Source organism: Prunus mume, linkage group LG3, assembly GCF_029339155.1.
Source record: "Prunus mume cultivar Tortuosa linkage group LG3, ASM2933915v1, whole genome shotgun sequence".
Lineage (NCBI taxonomy): Eukaryota > Viridiplantae > Streptophyta > Magnoliopsida > Rosales > Rosaceae > Prunus > Prunus mume.
Genome location: NC_142700.1, coordinates 5,208,653 through 5,229,884, shown reverse-complemented (window position 1 = coordinate 5,229,884; position 21,232 = coordinate 5,208,653). Strand labels below are relative to the sequence as shown.

Genomic DNA, 21,232 nt, shown 5'->3' with positions numbered 1-21,232 from the left:
TGTCATTCTCCTTATACTTAAAACAATGTCATTAATATATTGTATAAGCTAACTTTTGTTTTCCAAGTTTACCTTTATTCAATATATTCAATTTATCCAAAATTGACAACTTTCTTACCATCTTATTAAATTTTTTTTAAAGTCAATTACTTTTTTTAAAGAAATATTTGCTTTTTAAAAAAAAGAAGATGAAATGTCTTCTTCTTCTTTTTTAATAAAAAAAAGTCTAAACTTGACGTTAAAAAAAGGGGACATTTCCTTTCTTCTTTTTTTTAAGCAGAAATTTTCTTAAATAAAAAAATTGACATTAAAAAAAATTGGTAAGAAAGTTGTAAATTTTTTTTAGATAAATTGAATATATTTAATAAGGGTAAACTTGGAAAGCAAAAGTTAGCTTGTATAATATATTAATGACATTGTTTTAATTTAAGTGTAAAAAGAATTACACATGTCAAGCAAAAATGGAGAAGGTCCAAAAGAAAAGATTAGAGAGAAGGTTGATAGCATTCCCCATTTTGAGAAAAACTATGGTACAACACTCATGCATTCCACAACTATGTATTGTTTAATTTAATTAAACTACTATTTAGAGACAGTATTCCATGAAAACATTTAAAAAGGTGACCACACTTATTTATTAATAAAAAAAATTATTAAAAAAAAGATGGTTTTCAATGGTCTGACCTTCAACGTCATGACCAGTAATTTTTTATAAATTTTTTTACAAATTGAAAACATTTAAAAAGGTGACCACATTTAAAATAAAATAAAATTAGTTGGGTTTCAATAGTCTGACCTCCAATGATCATGACCAATAATTTTTATAAATTTTTCTTAAACAACACAAATTGAAAACATTTAAAAAGGCTTTTAAAAATATATCGATGACATCAACGCTTTTATTGTTGGCTGTTGGATGTGCATTTGCACGAGATGATTCGTGCTCTTGCCCACACTTGATAATTTATCTTCTTCAAAAGCACATGCATGGATCCCACAAAAATTTGGCATATAGCAAAGTCTAAATGTGGCTTGGAGGGCTAAAAGGCCAAATTGGCCAAAAAATTTAGATATGAAGATGGGTTTTGCATTATTTTAGGGCTATATTTGGAATATAGCCCATAATTGGAGATGGCCTTACGCTTCAAATTTAACTAGCAATACTCCTAGCCAACTCTAACACTCTTTTCCTTTCTTTCTTTATTTATCCTCTTTTCATTTTCACTTTATACAAAGTAAGAAACCAACAAAAATTTCTTTCTTTTTCTTTGGAAAGGCCTTTGTTAGCTCTTTTGCCCGAGATGAGTAGGACTGAAATTTCAACCCTCAATTTTTTGTAAAAATAGAGTGCACGATAACATTTTTGTAGTGTTAATAACAGTTTCCCGAAACACACAATCAAGTGATATAAAATGTATATGTTTTGTTTGCTAATTGGGCACCTATTGATTAGTCTGATCTCAGTTGGCTTGGTTGTAACTGATTAGGTTTCAGGTATCATGCTGAAGAAACCCTTTCTAAATAGGCAAAGTGGCAATAGTTTGTTGCATTGCATGCATGTCAGTCAGTTCAGAGGAGTTGAGCCTATCCATTTTGGCTTTCCACTTGTCAATGACTTGATGTTGCATGCACTTTGATAAACTCGGCAAGTTTGTTTTTTTTTTTTTTTTTTTTGCATCTTTTTAAGGGTGACAACCCTTTAGGACAATACGAATTTAATGAATTTTATGAGTGTAGAATACCTAATACTCACCAAAAATATGAGACTCTATTAGCACTTACAATCAATCTCTCAGAAAAAAAAAATTGGATGGGATCAACGTTAGAAGGTATATTGGTGTATAAAGAAAAGGAACAGATTTCAAATTCAAATTCTCCCTTCTTTATAATTAATTGGGTAATTTTATCCATCCACCTCTCTCTCTCTCTCTCTCAACAGAAAGACAAAACATAAATTCTCACTGACTGCCTTTCTCTGCCTCACTCCCTTCTCAGTTTTCTCTCCTAGCTTCCATCTTCCAAACTTAGTTTTTTCTTTCACTTTCTCTCAAACCAATCAGCCAGCCCTTTTATGGCTACCTAGTACACCTCTCTCTCATAGAAAAGGAGAAAAAGGTTATGCCTTTGGCTCTGTGTTTTCTTTTTCTTGTAAAGGAATGGAAGGAGTACATGTAGAGGCAGATGCATCAGCCTTCAGAGACTGTTTCTCTTTGGCTTGGAAAAACCCTTATGTTCTTCGTCTTGCTTTCTCTGCTGGAATTGGTGGCCTTCTCTTTGGCTATGACACAGGTCAAAACTCAAATACTCAAATGCTCTCTCTCTCTCTCTCTCTCTCTCTCTCTCTCTCTCTCATTATGCCATTATGTTGTGGCTCAGTGACTCATGTGAATTAACTGTGGGTAAATTGGTAAACATATGCAGGAGTGATATCAGGAGCTCTTCTTTACATCAGAGATGACTTCAAATCTGTGGATAGAAAGACAGTCTTGCAGGTGAGGTGAAAGTGAAACACACACAGCACATAATCCAAGTTTTCTTTCTTGTGTTGTGTTCCTTATCTTCTTCTTCTTCTTCCCACTTCAATCATCTTTTGTTCTCCTTGTAATTTTCTTGTGCTGGTTGACAAAAATAATGCACCTCAGCACAGATTGAATAAATTATTATGTTTAATCCATTTTAAATTTGTAAGTTTGTAAGAGTCCAAAAGATGCTTCAGCCTGACACATGCTGGCTTGAGCTTCAATTTGACCAACAAACAAAAACCCAATTGGTTCCACCGCTACAATTAAGTACCTCAAGCCAAAAGATGGGCCCAACAAACCTTGGGTCAATCCACAAAAATAATAAAAAAAGACTAATAAATTTCATCTGACAATTAGCTAACTTGTTTAGTGTTAATAAGATGTGTGAAAATTGACCCAAAAAATAATAATAATAAGATGTGTGAAAATTTAGCCAACTTGTTAAGTGCAAATGGGATTTGTTCATGTTTATATGTCATTCTTTCAATATAACCATGCCACTTATTTGCAGAAAAAAAAATATTTCAATTTAAAGTAGTAAAGATGTTCATTCAATATGCATGGTGTTGTCAAATATATAGGAGAGCATAGTGAGCATGGCAGTGGCTGGAGCCATCATTGGTGCTGCAATAGGGGGATGGTTGAATGACAGGTTTGGAAGAAGAACTGCAATTCTTATAGCAGATTTCTTATTCTTCATTGGTGCTGTGGTCATGGCCTCTGCTCCTAACCCAGCCCTTCTCATTGTTGGCCGGGTTTTCGTTGGACTCGGTGTTGGAATGGCATCAATGACAGCTCCTCTGTACATCTCGGAAGCTTCTCCTGCGAAAATCCGAGGTGCCCTTGTTAGTACCAACGGGTTTCTCATTACTGGCGGCCAGTTCCTGTCTTACCTCATCAACTTGGCCTTCACCAAGGTAAACAAGGGTGTTATTCTTCATGCTTAATTGGTTTATTTATTCAGTGGCTTCTTAGCACTTAAACTTTAAATTGTGGATGTTTTTTGTTTAGGCCCCCGGGACATGGCGGTGGATGCTTGGTGTTGCAGGAATTCCAGCTCTGCTTCAGTTCATCCTAATGCTGCTTCTTCCAGAATCTCCTCGTTGGCTGTTCCGCAAGGTTCTATTTTTGCACTATAAGCCTAGTAATTTTAGTCTTTTGTACTTCCATCAAAAAGTTACTTAAGAATACGTATATGTAGTAGAGTTTCCATTGATCTTAGTCCTGAAGTGTTAAGATTATGCATATATAAGCACTCCATATCAAGTATTTCAAAAGGTTACACACATGTTCTTAAGACAATGAAGACTTGATGATAACGGCTTGAACACTTACATATTTATATATTTATACACACATTTGGTTTAGGTTTATCATATTGAACACTTGTCTTTCTTACTAACAGGGGAGGGAAGAAGAAGCCAAAATCATACTGAGGAGAATATACTCAGCTGATGAGGTTGAAGCAGAGATCCAAGCTTTAAAGGAGTCCGTTGAAACTGAGATCCGAGAAATAGGTTCTTCAAACAAAATTAGCATTATTGAACTCTTCAAAACGAAAACGGTGAGAAGAGGACTGATTGCTGGTGTTGGCCTTCAGGTCTTCCAGCAGTTTGTGGGCATAAATACAGTAATGTATTACAGTCCCACCATAGTTCAGCTGGCAGGGATTGCATCCAATCAAACTGCATTGCTTCTCTCACTTGTAACTGCTGGTCTCAATACCTTGGGCTCCATTGTGAGCGTATACTTCATTGACAGGACTGGCAGAAAGAAGCTTCTCATCATCAGTTTGTGTGGAGTTATTATCTCACTCGGCCTTTTATCAGCAGTTTTCCACGAGACTACTTCCCATTCTCCTCTTGTTAGCCCGATCGAAACGTCTCACTTCACAAACTACACCTGCCCGGATTATAGTTCAGCCAGAAACTCTGCAGCTTGGGACTGCATGAAGTGTTTGAAGTCTTCCTCTCCAGATTGCGGGTTTTGTGCTTCAAAAGCTGACAAGGTAATTCACATTTTCCCTATACATTGGTCGTTTTCCAGGATTTTTTCTTTTGTTGTTTTATCTTGCTGTGGTCACACACATCATCATCATCATCGTTATCGTTGATATCTTGCAGCTACTTCCTGGAGCTTGTCTGATCTCAAATGACACAACAAAGGATACCTGCCATGTAGAACACAGGTTGTGGTACACAAGAGGATGTCCAAGCAAATATGGTTGGCTTGCACTAACTGGCTTGGCACTTTACATCATATTTTTCTCTCCTGGCATGGGCACCGTCCCGTGGATTGTCAATTCTGAGATCTATCCTTTAAGGTACCGCGGCGTTTGCGGAGGGATAGCAGCTACTGCAAACTGGATCTCAAACCTCATTGTTGCTCAGTCCTTCCTGTCTCTAACACAGGCAATTGGAACTTCTTGGACATTCCTGATATTCGGGCTCATTTCGGTTGTAGCCTTGATCTTTGTCCTCATTTATGTACCAGAAACAAAGGGGCTTCCAATTGAAGAGGTTGAGAAGATGCTGGAGCTTAGAGCTTTGCACTTCAAGTTCTGGGAGAAAAGGCCTAAGACGTTAGAAAAAAGCCAAGCTTTGTGAAAATAGAAACTCGTGCATGAAATAGGGAAGCATGGAAATTGGGCAATAGAATCTCCAAGAGAGCAAACTGAATTATAACCTGTATTGAGTTCAAACAACCAAAAGAAACTCCAGCTTTGATGGAAGAAGGCTGTGCCTAAATTTACTTGTTCTCATTGAATGTGGATCTGGACTTGTTTAAATTCTGACTTGTTCTCATCACACAGAGGCATCAATGACAAGAAACTATCAGAATAGTCTGCAGCATTGGAATCTCCTATGATACTGTTGTGCTTGGAGTCAGTAATCCAAAAAAAAAAAACTAAGCAGCTATTCTTCTTTAAAAAAAAAACTAAACAGCTAGACAAAAAGATTATCCTTTCTACCAAAATATCCGATTTGGGCGGTTCCTGCCCAACTTGACTAATAGCCCAATAAGAGTATTTGGAGCCTTCTTTTCTGAAAAATAAAAGAGATGAGGGGCCCAATTTGGGTTCACTTTGGCGCCAAAATTGCATAATCCGATTATGGTAAAATATAATATAATCATGAAGTTTTGGTGGTTTTGCCCAACAATTTGTTGTAATCATGAGGTCGGTGAATTTGTTGATAACTAATTCCTTATCTCTAGCCTTTTGAGTGGGAGCTTAACCCACGGAAAAGGATGGTTACCTATTGCAAAAGGCTTTTTATTTTATTGCTATCATTGGAGGCAATGAAAATAATGTATATAACTAAGAAAATATTCTCTCGTCAGACAATCAGACATATTATGTTTATTAATCGAATCGAAACTATCAATCATAAGAATTTTATGAACGTAACTAAATAATTAATAAAAGTTAAAATATTGAGATTTAAAAACAGAATTCATAAAAATAAGAAATTTAAAAAAAAAATAGATTGACATAAAAGGGAAGGATTGGGGTCGAAATTTGTATGAGCAGAAAATCTTAACGAATCTAACCCACCATTTTCTACAACAAGAGAGAAAACACAACGTAGAAGTAAAAATGTGAAGAGTCAACCTAGACTTTTTAGGTCAAATTGAACAAGAGCTTGTTAGCTTGCCCTAAAAGGATTGTTACAGTTGATGAGAGTTTGTTCAGTTAGTAAGGTTTATGAACTCTGTGTAGCCCTATCAGTGTTTAAGTTCTATCGTTAGCAGTTCTTATTGATGCACGATATGTAATTTCTTACATAAATCCATATCGGTCAGTTAGCAGTTGAATGCCACGCGTAAGTTCTTTCGACTCTATGTTGTGAATTTACTCTGGCATAGTGGTGAGAGTAGTCAATCTCTCCCTAAATTTTTTATTTATTAAAAAAAAACAGATTGTTACAGCTATACGCTACCTCAGTTGAATATGATTTATGCATCTCTATGAGTGTTTGACTTGTCATGGGTCATGATTTTGAAAGCAAAGCAAACCAAGTTCTAAGCAGGCAGGCAGCCAAATGCATGGTCCATTTTTGACTGCACGAAAGCAGGAAGAAAAAAAAACCCCTGAGCCTGTGGAAAAAATAGTCAAACTTCTAGGCTTGGATTTTATCTCTCTACCAAACTCAAAATATCTAGCTAGAGATATGTAATATTTATTTATTTATATCTAGCTTGCTATAAGAGTAAACCGACCACTTGTAGCTTTCACTTGCTAATCACATCTCTTTCTGTATTTGGAAACCCCTTCTGGATTTTCATTTTCATTATAAAATATATGTTTTTCTTTTTCTTCTCGTGCTGTCAACAAGTTCGATTCATCCGGTTACACGTAAGGAGACGTGTTAAGAATATAATTATCACATTATCCCTTCTTAGTTTTATACGGAAAGTGCATATAAATTACATTAGCATTTGATCAATTGCTCTCAAAGAAAAACAAGATTAAATTGAGATATGATATTTAATCTGCCATAAAAAGAAGCACATCCAGTACGATGGCCAGGGGGGATATTATTAGGATTTAGGAGAGAATATAAATATAATGTTAATTAATGAGTGAGCTTGTGCGTGTACATCATTGAGCATGTTTGTTAAGACTGAGATTAGCAGATAATCCATCCAAGCTTGGCGCATGCCCCATCAAAACTAAAAGAAGCTTTTTAGTTTTCTTTTTCTCAGGGCTTCGGATTGGCCGATGAGCCCTCTCTAGTGCAGCACAAGCAAACATGGCTTTCTTCTTTTTATAAATCCAGTCAAATTATTATAATTACAAAAAGAGTTTATTAATTCAAGAAATATGCTGATTTGAAAATGATAGAAACCAACATTAATCCAACATATATGATTTCAGAAGTATATTCAATGAAATGTCCGTTTGAACTTTGACCTTGATTGTTGCTAACACAAGATTCTCTTTTTTTCCTTTTTCATGTCAAATTCGGTAATGGGTTACCCTTGAAATAAAAGGCAATGGTTATTGAGTACCCTAAAAAAAGGTTATAATTATATGTAATATTATTTTACCGTTGGATTAGTCCATATTTTTGGTGTGCTCCTATATGGTCCTGTGTTTGTGAGTTCACAGATAATACTACAGTAGCTCACTAGATGTGTTTGGCTTAACTTTGACCATTAATGTGTGTTAACATTAATAAATCTAAATGAATAATGTTACAGTTACTCATTACTCGACGATGCATGTTTAGCTAAATTCTAATTATTAACACACTGATAATTGTAAAAATAAAAATAAAAATCTAAATGAATAGTGCTATTGCTATAATCACTCATCCACGCATCCTTAACTAAATTATAACCGTTTGTCTATATTCGGTCAAAAATTACCCACCCGGGTACGGATATGAATCTCAATAATTTAGATTATGTTATCATTGTTTTGATTTGAAAGGAGGGGAGTTTTCTTTTCTGCTATCACAAATAATTGATATTCCAAACTGAAAAAAGTGAAAAAACCTAGGGCTACGAATGGAGTAAAGGTAAAACAAGTACAAAGAAAGAAAGAAAGAAAAACAGAAGTTGAAGGAGGGAAAGGGTGGATGTGCTGTACTGTGCTGTGCTTCACGAAGACCGTGACACGTGCTCCGGTCTCTGTTCCTCATCCACTCATCGATTACTCACCCAACGCATTGATGCATTACACACACACACACTTCCCTCTTCCTTCTCCCTCTCCTTTCCCTTCCCTTTCAACCACGACACGTGCCCCTGCCTCCTCTCTCTCTCGAGCGTGTCACAAAGTCTCTGTCACACACACAACACAAACCAACTTGGCTTTTAAGCTTCTCATCTGCCTTGATCAACTCAAAACTAACCCACTTTTCTGCATCTCCCACTCACCACCTTATACCTTTAACTAATTAATTACTTAATTAACATTATTAACTAATAGTACATATAATTGGTTTTTGTTTAGTGATTAGTACTAAATAATTTGTGTGTTTCTTACTCTGATATTTTTATAAAAGCGATATTAGAAATGTGTGAATTCGAACTCAGAACTTCCGATGCAAGAATAATCGTTCTTAACCAGTCGAGCTACAAGTTTGTTCTTTATGTTATTATTATAGTGTTATGTCTCATAAACGATAAAGGAATTGTTTTGTACTGCATAAAGTGGGTTCTTTTCTTTCTTTTGGGGAGGATTAAACAAATGTTGGCTTCTTTTTACCCGGCAAGTGATTTAGCATGGAACTTCGAGAACACGCCCTCTTAATTAATCAAGCTTTTCTGTAGTTAATTAATCTAAACATGTACATCTAATTTCGCTTTTTGGTAATTACTGTCGGAGACTATGCATACTGCTCTGATTTTTTTGGATAACCAACAAAACCTACTATTTTCCCTTATTATTATTATTATTATTATTATTATTTTCCTTCATGTTTTTAATTTATGTGTCTAATTTGTAAAGCTGTCTGACGTTAACAAAAGAATATGATTCCGTTTTAATCATGGGAAATTAATTAACGAAATAGTTTTGTTGCTTAATTCATTTTTCTCTACACTACTGCCACTAATTTCTGATTTTTCATGCCTAACTGTACCCCTCCACTTATTTAGTAACATTAATTTGGAATTAAAATTTTTATTCTTTTTTTAATAAAAAAATTCGTAAATGTTACATATGCGCCATGGATGTCCGTGACTACTGCTCTCATAGATATTGTGTAGGCTAGGTTATTCGTGCCAATGTGTTATCAGAGCATTACATATGAGGTCTTTAAAAGGTTTTTTTTTTCTTTCTCAAAAGTGTTTGTGTAATGTCATCAAAATAAAAATTTGAATTTACTGATTACATTGTTAATCACATTTTGAATAGAGGTGAAATCCGTTTGTATTTCTCACGTCTTAATGGATCCGACCTAGTTAGGGATCACAAAGGCAAAAGATTTACTTCAGTTATGACACACACAAAAAAACTCACAACACATTGTGTTTATGTAAAAAGACTCCACCTTGTAGTGCCATGAAAATGAAATATTTTTTTAAAATTTATATATATATATATATACATACAATTGTAATCTGGCTTTAATAAAAAAAACATGGGCACCAGACAATCCAGTGTGGTATCTTTCTTATCCTTACTTACTACCAATACGAAATGTGCCATCCAGTTAAATATAATCAAGTGATATAAGTCCAGAGAAAGGGACAGTTTTGACTTTAACTTTCAAAGATAAATCCACATGTCAAAGTCAGGAGTGATGTTTTCTCATGCTTTAGCATAAGACAGTATGTAATACAAAACTTCTCAAATTTATTTAACAAATCACATACACTAAGAGAAAAAGGCCCTCCTTATCTCCACCAATTTTGGCGTACGTTGCCTTGAGCATTGCTTTCATTGTCATTATCACCATCATTTATGTAACATTATTACGAGAAAAACTCTAATCACGCTATGGTACTTACGATTTATATCACCACACTGACATGTGATGAACGTATGAAAGATGATGTGAAAATGATAACACAAATTCGATTGAACAAATACTTTTATTATTATATATTGTACATATAGTACAATATTTATAATCTTTCCACAGAAATTAGTGGCCTACAAGGGATTTGTGTCGGCTTGTGCATATGAGGATGTGGGTCATGTAGCTTGCCTCACCAGACACACAAACATATATATATTTTTTCATATGAGAGTACTATATTAGTACTTATGTCATCAATTCCCTTGTTACACCAAAATACATGTAACTAAATTATATGAGAAAAAAACTATATGGTATGTTCTTTTTATTTAATGCCCTTGAGGTGCACCATAAATCAATTCATGAGGGGAGTGGCCAAATAATTGCTTTCTCCTGTTGCTACATTGTTATTATTTTTTACAGCAAAGAGATCATGCATTACATAATGGGGTTTTCTGCTGCTGCTGCATCCATGGCCCATCAAATGCTGCCACCTTGTATATAATTAAATTATGGAATATCATATTATATATTGAGGATGGGTACTAGTAGGAAAGAGACACATCATACCCGTACGGACCAATAAGTTTCATCCCATTAATTAAATCTTAAATCCTTGATTGAACATAATATCAGCTGAATTAAATATAAACCACCCCCACAAAACACTATTTTTTTGAAGTCTGATTTGAGTAGTTTGGGGTTGGGGGGGAGGATGAGTGAGTTCTCGACTCGACATTTGGGTGGTGGCAAACTCCTTTATTTCTTTTTCACATCATTTCTGGGAGACTTTGTGTGAAGGTGCTCTCCTTTTTGTCATCCCTGTCATTAACCCTCTTGCTTAACTTACAATTACAATGTTACCATTTCCTACCCTAATCAATTAGGGTTCCTTTCACTGTATGCAGCTCATTCTGCCGTGTTGTTATGTGATCAAGAACTTTCTACCTGAACTTTTCTCTTGCTGCCGCGACTGATGAAGATGGTGAAGTTGGTTGCTTGAACACATCTAAGCACGTATCGGGAAAGAGTACTGTTTAGTCACTACTGTGCTCTCTGATTCAAGGTTGGTTAGCTGTTGTCCTTGATTTCAAAGTACGCATATCACACTCACACAGTGTAATATCTAAGAAAGTAGCTGGGTATAGTACTGCAAAGGAAGGAGATAGCTTCATGTATAATGACTGCTGAAACTTAACCGAAAGAAAAACCCTTTACAACTAAGAGCTGTGTGGAGAATATACAAATCCTAAAACCAACAAATCAGTCCACAATTCATCAAACAATTAAAAGCTATCAAAGGCAGATCTTTTTTGGTGGACATTATTTAGATGAGCAGGCAGACTTGCTTCTAATTAGATGACAGCTAATACCAGTGGTAGCTGAAAACTAAGGCAGTACGTATACAAGTCTAAAGCAGTGGTATCTGATTTAGGGGTCAGAAAACCCTCTAGATTTTCTTGCTTTATTTAATTAGGGGGGATCTAAAGTAGTCTGATTTCACTTGATGGGTTTTCAGCTTTTTTGGTAGAATAGAACTTTGCAACCTAAATTTGTACAGTTTACTCCTAACATGGGCTGCACTCCAATAATGGTAAGCCATGTTCTCTGCAGCCATATATATGTATATAAATTCTCCGGACATCCATATATTATTATCGTGCATACGCCATGTATTTTCTACTACTTCTTCTTGCTTATAATAAAAGAATAACTATATATATATATATCTTGTAGAACTCTGTGTTGCAAGTTACATTTTGCTCCTTTATACTTCGGGGTTATTTTGTTTTCTGTATAAATTGAGATATATAAATTAGTTATCAAACACATACTTTTATTCATTTGTTCCTTTATCTAACTTCGCAAGCATTTCGACAGTTGAGATTATTCAAAATCAAGCTCAATGAAAACATGTAGCAAAAGGGGAAAAAAAAAACTAAAAGCTTGATGGAAATATCGATGTTATGAGAAATACGAAAAAATTAATAGAAATGGTTATGTAGGGTGGAAGGGAACATTTGACCTAAATTAGTTCAAAGCTCCTCATTCCTCTAAATGATGGAAATTACAAATTTTATATTTAGTAGCCCTTTTCTAGTTTTCTTGTCGGAATTAAAATATGGTCGGCCAAGAAAATCAAGTAAATTAACAATTGAATAAAGGTCAAGGGTAATAGAGTAAAAAGGAAGCGAACGAGGGGTAAAAAGGAGATAAGAGGGTATATCTATAAAGTGGAGAGAACGGCGCTGTGTGCTGTCCTTTCCCGATAAGCCCGGTGATTTGCTCAAATGGGGAAGAAGCAAACCAACTCACTCTCTCTCTCTCTCTCCTCCTCCTCTTCTTCCTGTTCACTGTTCATCACTTCAACTACTTAACCCTTTAAAAACCCAACTTTTCTTTTTTCAGTTTTCAGTTTTTGAACCTCTCCCTCCACTCCACATCAATTTCCCATTTTCCATTTCCATTTTTTTTTTTCTTTCTGGTTATTTTCTTACCCGCCAAACACACCAAAAACCCTAACACCCTCCCTCCCTCCTCCCAACCCATCTCCAATTCTAAGCTCACAAGCACACGTGTAGCTTCTGTGAGTCTTTTTGTCACTCAATTTGTCATCTTTATGCAAAACAAAGCTCAAATTTTCAACCTTTTTGTTTCTGGGTTCTTTGTTTAGGTTAGTTAATGGTGGTTTCTGATCTTTACAGGCAGCCAGGAGTTGTGTGTAAAAAAAGCCTGGTTCTTTGTTTAGGTCGAATTTTACAGCTTTAATTCTAGTTATTATTATGACCTATATTTGTAAATTTTGTAACTAGCATGGGGGGTTGGGAGATTTTGGAGGGAGAGGAAGGGGAGGCAATGGGAAGGGTTTTGTTTTAATTGATGTTTTTGCAGCAAAGGAACTGATCCCATCACCTTTTAATGCGCAGATCTGTGAGCTTTGGATGCTCAAATCTCAAGTGCTTATGAATCTGCAGACAAAAGAATCACACTGCTCTACGTTTGTTTGGCTGTACTTGTAAGTTGTAACAATCAGAGCTTTTGACACCTGTACCAAATCAAAACCCACACAACATTGTTCAAGGTTTGAATTTTTTTCCCCATATTTTAAAACCAACACTGTTGCTGTTGGTGTGTTATTGCTTAATATATATAGCGTGGAGCAAGAATATGTCTTGGCATATATAATGAGGAAGCAGAAGCTGTTTACTGCTTCTGCTTTTGTGCTTCAACTTGAATCTGAAGCAGAAAAGAGCTCACATACATCAGAGGTTTATGGGGGAGAGGGAAGGGGGAGGATAGGTCTTTTTTTTCTTTTTCTTTTTCTGTTTCTACTTTGGTTATATTTAAAGCTCATCTTCTTTAAAACCCTTTTGTTAGGTTTAGGCATTGAGCTCTGAGTCTGTGACTGTGTTTTTGTTGTATAATTAAAAGGGGCTTTTACTTCTGTATTTTATGATATATATATACATATATATATGTATATATATATTAGGTACTTATCTTCTTTGTTGTCATTTTTAAATTTGGAAGAAAAAAAGAAGAGAAAAATGGGAAAGGAAATTTGACTGTTTTGCTTTGTTGGGTTTGCAGGGCTGAGAGGCTGAGAGAGGCTGAGGCTCTGAAGACTAAATTTTGCAGGCTTTGGTTTGCTGCTTGCTTTTGAAAGCACTCTGCAAAACTGCAAAAAGCTTTAGACGAGAGAGAGAGAAAGAAGAGAGAGAGAGAGCCCCCTGACTTGGACCGTGATATATCACCAGCGTAAAAAAGGCCTTTTTATCACAACACAGCCAAAGTACCCTCTCTGAATTATCGTCATCAATGCATAGGACACAGCAACCCCACCTGCACTCCTCTCATCACACCACCACATCCTCTTTCTCTCTCTAAAATACTACTTACTCACTCTCCCAAATTCAACCCCCCCTTCTCTCTCTCTCTATAGATATTACTAGAGAGCAGCTGGTGGTTGCAGAGCCAAAAAGAAAAAAAAAAAAAAAAAAAAACAAGAAAGTCCCCAAATTGAATGAGTCTTTGTTTGAGAAAGGCATGAAAGTACTGATATGGAGGTGGAGGAGATTCAAGCCCAAGCCTGTAAGTTCCCAAGAATTGGAAATGGCAGTAGCAGAGCCACTAACCCAGCTGCCGACGATGAAGATCAAGACCCATCGTGCCTAGACTTCAAGAGGGATACCACTGCGGACGCCGGCAACCGCCTCCGCGGGTGGCACCACTCCCGCATCATCCGCGTCTCGAGGGCCTCCGGCGGCAAAGATCGGCACAGCAAGGTGTGGACTTCAAAGGGACTCAGAGACCGGAGGGTACGGTTGTCTGTAACCACAGCCATTCAGTTCTATGATCTTCAAGATCGGCTGGGTTACGACCAACCCAGCAAAGCAGTGGAGTGGCTGATCAAAGCTGCTGCTGAGGCCATAGCTGAGCTTCCATCTCTCAACAATTCCTTCCCTGACACTCCCAAGCAGCTCAGTGATGAGAAGAGGGCGAGTTGTGAGCATGGGTTTGATTCAGCTGAGGTTGAGCTCGAGGGGCACGGCCATGGCGACCCCAATTATCATCACCATCAGAACCAGAACCAGACTCAGAACCAAAGCCAGTACCTTTCTCTGTCCAAATCTGCTTGTTCTAGTAATTCCGAGACCAGCAAGGGATCCGGGCTGTCTCTCTCCCGGTCCGAGATTCGGGTGAACCGGGTCAAGGCCCGGGAGCGTGCCCGGGAGAGAGCAGCCAAGGATAAGGAGAAGGAGAGCAACGAGTCAGCTTCACACATTGCTCACCACCCCCAGCAGAACAGCAGCAACTTGAACAACTCCATTTCTCAAAGCGCTTCGTTCACCGAGCTTCTCACTGGTGGCATCGGTACCAACAGCAGCAACAACAACAATAGTCCAACCGCAGCTGCTCATCAGCAGCAGAACCACGGCGGCGGCGGCGGCGAGCCCATTTTGTTCCACAAGGCAGCAGCGGCAGGAGGAGGGGGACCGATGGATTACTTCAGTTCCGGACTTCTCGGGCTGTCCTCGTCGACCCGAACCCACCACTCGTCCGGGTTCCCGGGTCAAATCCAGTTGGGGATGAACTCCATTCCGCAGACAATGTCGGTTGTGTCCCCGTTCAGTGTGTCTGGGGATCATCATCACAACCACAACCCGGAGCTTCAGCATTTCTCGTTTGTTCCCGACCACCTCATCCCCGTTACGACGTCGTCGCAGCCGGGCAATGGCGGCGACTACAATCTGAATTTTTCGATCTCTTCTTCCGGCGGCCTTGCTGGTTTCAATAGGGGGACCCTTCAGTCCAATTCTTCCTCATCACCGTCTCTTTTGCCTCACCACCTTCAGAGGTTTTCTCCCATAGACGGATCATCCAATGTACCCTTCTTCATCGGAGCCGCGGCGGCTCCAACCATGGAGAACCACCATCACCACCACCACCACCATCAGCAACACCAACAGCAGTTCCCAGCTGGGTTTGATCGCCGCTTGCAACATCCCTACGGCGACGGAAGCCGGCATTCAGACCACAAGGGAAAAGCAAAGCACTGATGATCATGATCAGTCATTGGCAGCCCATCTAAGCTTCTTTCTGGTAACCGTCAACAGTCATAATTTTTTTTTCCCAATAATATAATATTTTCTTTGTTGCTGCATTGTTTTCTTCTCTGTTTCTGTGCTTGCATTGTTTGGTTTCATAAACTTTGCCTGATATTTGAGTAGCTAGGATACAGTCTAGAGCTATAACCTAGCCAGCACATATGTTAATTTGTTTTGTTTTTAATTTTTCTGATTGCCTTTTTGGATTTACGTGTTTTGCATTGAACCTTTGTTTTGCTTTCTTGGTAATCATAAACAAGTGAGGCCATTGGGCCAAGCGTTATATGGGTGTTACCTATAATATATTGTATGCCTCTGCTTTTGATTCCTGCATGGATTGGAGTGAATGGGGATCGGCTGGTTGTCTCCTCGTTTGTTCTCTTGTTGGTTCCCTTCTCTCTTAGCATCTTCTAAGTAATGAGTCCATGGCTGACAGGTGTTGCCCTGCACTTGGCCGGGCCATGTGTTTTTCACTCAGAGCCCCCTTTTCTGGTTAGCTTTAGGATCCTTAATTAGTTTGTTCTTTTCTGCCCTTCCAAGCTGCACCACATGGCAACTGCTCGGCGCACTGTCGGCCGTTACTTGTATATATATGTTTGCCTGGAGCCTGGAGTTGTTGCTTTTGCTAATTATCATGGAGATTCGACAGCTAAACTTTCAGCACTTTTGTTTGCTTGCCATGAGACCTAGCTTTGGTTCCTTTCCTCTGTACAGCCCATGCACGTATGCAAGTGCTGGATTTCTGTTTTAGAAAGATTTGTTATGGGATTAGTAAAGTTGCTTTAATCTATATGTATACATTCTCATCTATACGAGAAATATAAAAATGTATATATATTATGAAAAGGGAAAACAAGTTCCAATTTATGGAAAGGGTAGCGATTTTCATACTCTTGTTTTATCGGTTTGCACTAACCCTCTTACTTTTATGCTTTGATTACTTTGTTTACACAATTAACAAAGTAGAAAAATAAGAGGGAGAAATGCAAATGTATAAAATAGGTGTGTAAAAATCATCACCGGAGAAGAAAAGAAGGTAAGAAATGGAGAAGAAATATGATAGAAGGGTAAGAAAAAGTATGAGTAAAAGAACTAAAATATCTTTTATCGTAGATGTTAATTTAGTTTCAGTTTTATTCAGTCTCAGCCCTTTCTACTTCTCATATGGCTCTTCTCTATTTATCCTTTCTTCTATGTCGTTTCCTTTTTTGTTTGCTTGAGAAAAAACAAAAACCAAAAATGTTATCAAACGAATCCTTAAACATAGGAGAATAGATAATTTACATATATACGAAAGCTTGAGATCACAATTTTTAAAGTGATTAATTAACACTTAGCATGAACTTATATTTACGTATAAGATAATGCTAGGCTTACCATATTTATATACCATATTGTGTTAACATCACTTAATATAGTTGACAATGGTTTTTGTAGTGTAAAATTGTGATCTAATTAAAGCTCCTCAAATGCCATACATATATATACATATACTTCGGGTAGAAATATTATTTTTCTCTTGTAAGTGGGTCATTAGGGGATGAAAGTCCACATCAACAAACTTGTATTAAACTAAAAGCTAATTAATTGCACCACATTATTTCCCCGCAACCCTCCCCTCTTCCTCCCTCCCTCCTTCTCTTCCTCTCTCTCTCTCTCTCTCCTCCCCCACTTCCTAATCCACAGTGCCAGCCATGGCTGCTCCTCCGTCTCCCTCCCCCCTTCATCCTCTCTCTCTATTTGCAAAACAAAAAGAAGGAATTATGTACACGGTATTGTACAATCATGGAGAGAGGAAGAGACAGGTTTGTCGTTTATGATTTTGCAGGTGTAATTTTGATGTTGAGAAAATAGTATTAAAGATAAGAATTTGATATTATCAATTCCTAGGCTTTGTTGAGAGCCACTTATCCGAAATAGGGAGGGAGGGAGGGGGAAGGAGAGAGAGGAGGGAGACGGAGGTGGTAGCCATGGCTGGTAGTGTGGGGTAGGGTGTGGTTGTGGTTTGCGTGCAACTAATTAGTTTTTAGTTTAATACAAGTTTGCTGACATAGACTTATTAAAATCATTAGATTAATTTAATGGTTTGCATTCTTTTAAATGTGTGTAAATGCACCGATGCTAAATGCAGAGGCTCGGGATCCTTCCAACATTGGAAAGGGAGCTAGTTCATCATTCTCTAAAGAATATTTTGAATTTATTAGTAATATGTTTACGGGGTCATATGCTCTAGAATTGAGATCCATGCTTGTACTCGGCAAGCCAAGAATTTCAGCATTTAATTGTACAATGGCCCCATTATATTATTTCCATGGTTTTATCTCAAATTGAAGAGATTCCGTATTTGACAAATTGGTGGCAGATCTGAATAACTGCCATTAATAGGAAGTTTACATAACAAGTAAGCTTCATGTAATCATTTGAGTCTTATAATGATGTAAAATATGATCATCCTTTTAATACAAAGCTGGCTATATAGTGGTTATGTTAGTTATGGTAGCAAAAGCAATAATAAAGTACAAATAATGGTCTATTGTCAAGAGAATTTAACATATTACAGTGTTAAACTATCATTCTGAACCGCACATTCGACAAGTACCTACTTATCAATTGTTTAGATTGAGACTTTGACAATAGAACATACCCTTTCTTCTTGGTTTTCCCAGCTCCAAGTTTTGCTTCCAGTTCTTGCAAATCACCTTTTCAATGCTTGCTTGGTTATGTCTCACTCTTTAGACTTCCTTGAAAGCTTTAGCTATTGTTTTCCAGTATTCTAAAGTAGTACCTTTTTGACTAATTGATTTGAATTTTTGTTTTGTATTGGTTAGTGTTGCAAATTCTTGTTCGAGATTCTCATCCTACCATGTTCTACGTTTTGTTGGGACATGCTTCTTGAAGATGGAATTATCAGAACCTCGAAGTCACTTGTGGTGCCACTTAAACGTACCATGTGAGAGAGACCATAATACCATAAATAAAATATATTTGGTGATGTGTGTATCCTGTGAGAATCTAAAATTATAATATGTGAATATATGTGTAACTACAAAGAATCGAGATGCCTAGTCATAGGTACAGATCGGAGTTCCTAGATGTTCTTCTGTTCTTCTTGTGTTGAATTGATTACATGAAGGTACCACATGAATCACTATAACTTGGTTTGTTTCACTTCACCACATTCTCACACTGACATAAGAACAACAATGATAACAGTGTTTCTCAAAAAACAAACCCCTCACACTAGGAAGCCTCATAAGATGGCAGTTGGAAGAAAGAGATGAAGCATGTGTCTTCTTTAAATTTCCTGCATTTCTTTCTTTTAATACTTGTATTAGTTTGGCTAGTTAAGTGATACAGGCAAGCCAATATGAGGCAAATAATATTGCAACAGTTCATTGCTTAAAAGGAAGGAAACAAATTTGTGAAAAAAAGGGACAGTGAGAAGGTTATTTCATCCTTCCAGATTGAAGGATTAGGGCACGAGCAAAACAAATAATAAAGGATATAAGCCTCAATAAATGTTATATAGATGTAGAGTATGTCAGATGGTGAGATAAAAAATACTTTAGACAAGTGCATGGGAGATTGTCGTAAAGGATTGAACCGCAATTGAGAGTTTCGAGCCGTATATAAATAAGTACTTAATCCCTGGTTTAGCATTGTAGTAGATGCATCGCTTTCAGAACTAGGGTAGGGGTAAAAGAAGCTTTGCATTGTTTGTGATATTTTGAGGAAGTTAAACAGATTGTTCAAAGGTATGCTAGTGACACTGTTTTAAGTAGATCGAACAAGCTAAGCACAAATTTTACTATGGAGTTCACAATGATTTTTGTTTTTTGCATGGAAAAGAAACTCGTGCGGCCGAAGAAACTTGAATCATCAACCTCACCCCACCTATGTGCATTCTACATTGGTTTTTTCAGTCTCATTAAATTAGTGTTGGTTTGATGTCTAATGTCAAGTAGTTACAAGATTCTGCTTTAACCATGGGAAGAGAGGAGAAATTCATGCTGTCGATTTTGTGAACTCGTGATCGTGGGGATCAGACCAATACTTGATATCTCTTAGGATTTTACTGGTGGCAGATCATGTTATTGGATACTTGATCATCTTAAGAGTTTCTCGGATACCTAGTCCATGTCGGTTGTGATCCTTGTATTGTTTGTGATTGCTGCATATGCTTGCCTTTAATAGTGTTGTGAACTTGTGAGATTTTAGGCCTTGAAACCTTCATATCAGTTGTGCAGCTTTTGATCTTTAAGTTTTCCAACCTATGAATTCACTTAAATGAGAGTGAATGGAGTTGCTTGATGACAGTAAGATTGTAATAGCCTTCATAAAGTGATCAACTTCTGTCAGGAAATTGTTTGAGTTAAAGGTGGCACCAACTTAACCTAGCTGGGGAAGGTCTCAGTAAATCTCTAATGACAGTTATTTCTTGATGATTGCTTTTGTTGGGTAGACATGATATATAGGATGCTTATGGTATTTCCATGTTACAGCATGCAAGACTCTCAAAAGAGTTTCCAAGTAACTGTGAATTAAGTGTCAATTTCCCTGTTATTTACACTGCTCAAATTAAGCATCATATCTGCCTGACTAACTTCTGTATATTAGGATCCTTATACCAAAAGTTATATGATGGAATTACGGAATATTGTACAGGAAATGGAAATCCCTCATAATGATTGCTGTTCTCCTCATTATTATCAAAATCTTCACTCATTAACCAAGAAAACTTTATTGTTATGCGAAAACCTCCTTGTTCATTAGATTACTTCGTAATTGATCCATGTATCTCTTCTTCATTGTTGCAGGAAAGTGAAGCTAAAGAAGCAGTGGCCACCTGTGAGTGAACTGAATGCATGCATGCTTCCCCCGCATCGGATGATACTCATTATTATCCTTCTGAAATTGTTGGTATTTCTGCTTTAACCATTTTGAAGTCTTGCAGCTTCAATTTGCTATATTCGATCGGATATGTATTTATTTGTCTAGCTATGTGTGCAAAAGCATCGTCTCTGTTTTGAAAGAAGATGTAACTGACAATTCGATTGCAGTTATTCTTTTCTCTTCATTTGTTTCCTTTCTACAAGTGTTCTTTAATGTCTTATCTTTTCAATTATTTAAGTGAAGACACCGTGTGACTATTTGGCTCCTGAAGCTGACATTTTGGACTTGATAAGTTCAACTTGAAAACCCATAATACCTGGTACGCTCATCAATATGTGCAAGCATATTCTTTGCAAATGTTTGTTTAGTCTTTTCATACGCCAATGCTTAGAATCTTGGATGCGTATGGATAAATGCTCTTAATCATTTGAGTTCTAAGCCTATTGCATTTTATGCCAATACTTAGAAGGCCAAAAACGTTATTCTTTTCATCCAGGTCTCTGAATTATGTTATCTCACACCTTAACCATTTTTGGTTAAAGGTTAAAAATGGATATCTTGATTTTGTGAATTGGGGAAGACCAGATATGATCTAATTTCCAGAACTTCTAGTCGCCCCAAAGTAATTTAATTGTAGGCGTTATTATATAACTAACTTTAAAATTTGAGAGTTTTCCCAACAAAGTTTGCTGTTGGAACTTGGAAGTTGAAACCCAAGTGAGAGTAAGCCCAA

General features: G+C 37.1%; 2 protein-coding genes and 1 long non-coding RNA gene across 9 annotated transcripts; 2 read left to right on the top strand and 1 right to left on the bottom strand.

Annotated features, from left to right (window-relative positions):
* Positions 1-1,899: 1,899 nt before the first annotated feature.
* On the top strand, positions 1,900-5,329 carry INT2 (inositol transporter 2). The gene is made up of 6 exons (XM_008227290.2): positions 1,900-2,289; positions 2,422-2,492; positions 3,104-3,439; positions 3,534-3,641; positions 3,928-4,530; positions 4,646-5,329. The coding sequence occupies exons 1-6, from the start codon at positions 2,157-2,159 to the stop codon at positions 5,126-5,128; spliced, it is 1,734 nt and encodes a 577-aa protein (XP_008225512.2). The 5' UTR covers positions 1,900-2,156; the 3' UTR covers positions 5,129-5,329.
* Positions 3,761-5,344, bottom strand: LOC148918498 (uncharacterized). Its single transcript, XR_016125695.1, has 2 exons — positions 5,208-5,344; positions 3,761-5,082 (listed from the first exon to the last, which is right to left on the bottom strand). It is a non-coding gene; the product is annotated as an uncharacterized LOC148918498 (long non-coding RNA).
* Positions 5,345-12,253: 6,909 nt separating this feature from the next.
* Positions 12,254-20,683, top strand: TCP2 (TEOSINTE BRANCHED 1, cycloidea and PCF transcription factor 2). Of its 7 annotated transcripts, none has more exons than XM_008227287.2 (5): positions 12,254-12,584; positions 12,703-12,746; positions 12,925-13,079; positions 13,589-15,601; positions 20,424-20,683. In XM_008227287.2, the coding sequence occupies exon 4, from the start codon at positions 14,059-14,061 to the stop codon at positions 15,556-15,558; it is 1,500 nt and encodes a 499-aa protein (XP_008225509.2). In that variant the 5' UTR covers positions 12,254-12,584; positions 12,703-12,746; positions 12,925-13,079; positions 13,589-14,058; the 3' UTR covers positions 15,559-15,601; positions 20,424-20,683. The 7 variants fall into 7 exon arrangements, with proteins under 7 accessions (XP_008225509.2, XP_088904351.1, XP_008225508.2 ...); XM_089048225.1 differs by lacking the exon at positions 20,424-20,683 and adding an exon at positions 18,435-18,598; XM_008227289.2 differs by having other exon boundaries at positions 12,261-12,584; positions 12,925-13,013.
* The last annotated feature ends 549 nt before the right edge of the window (positions 20,684-21,232 follow it).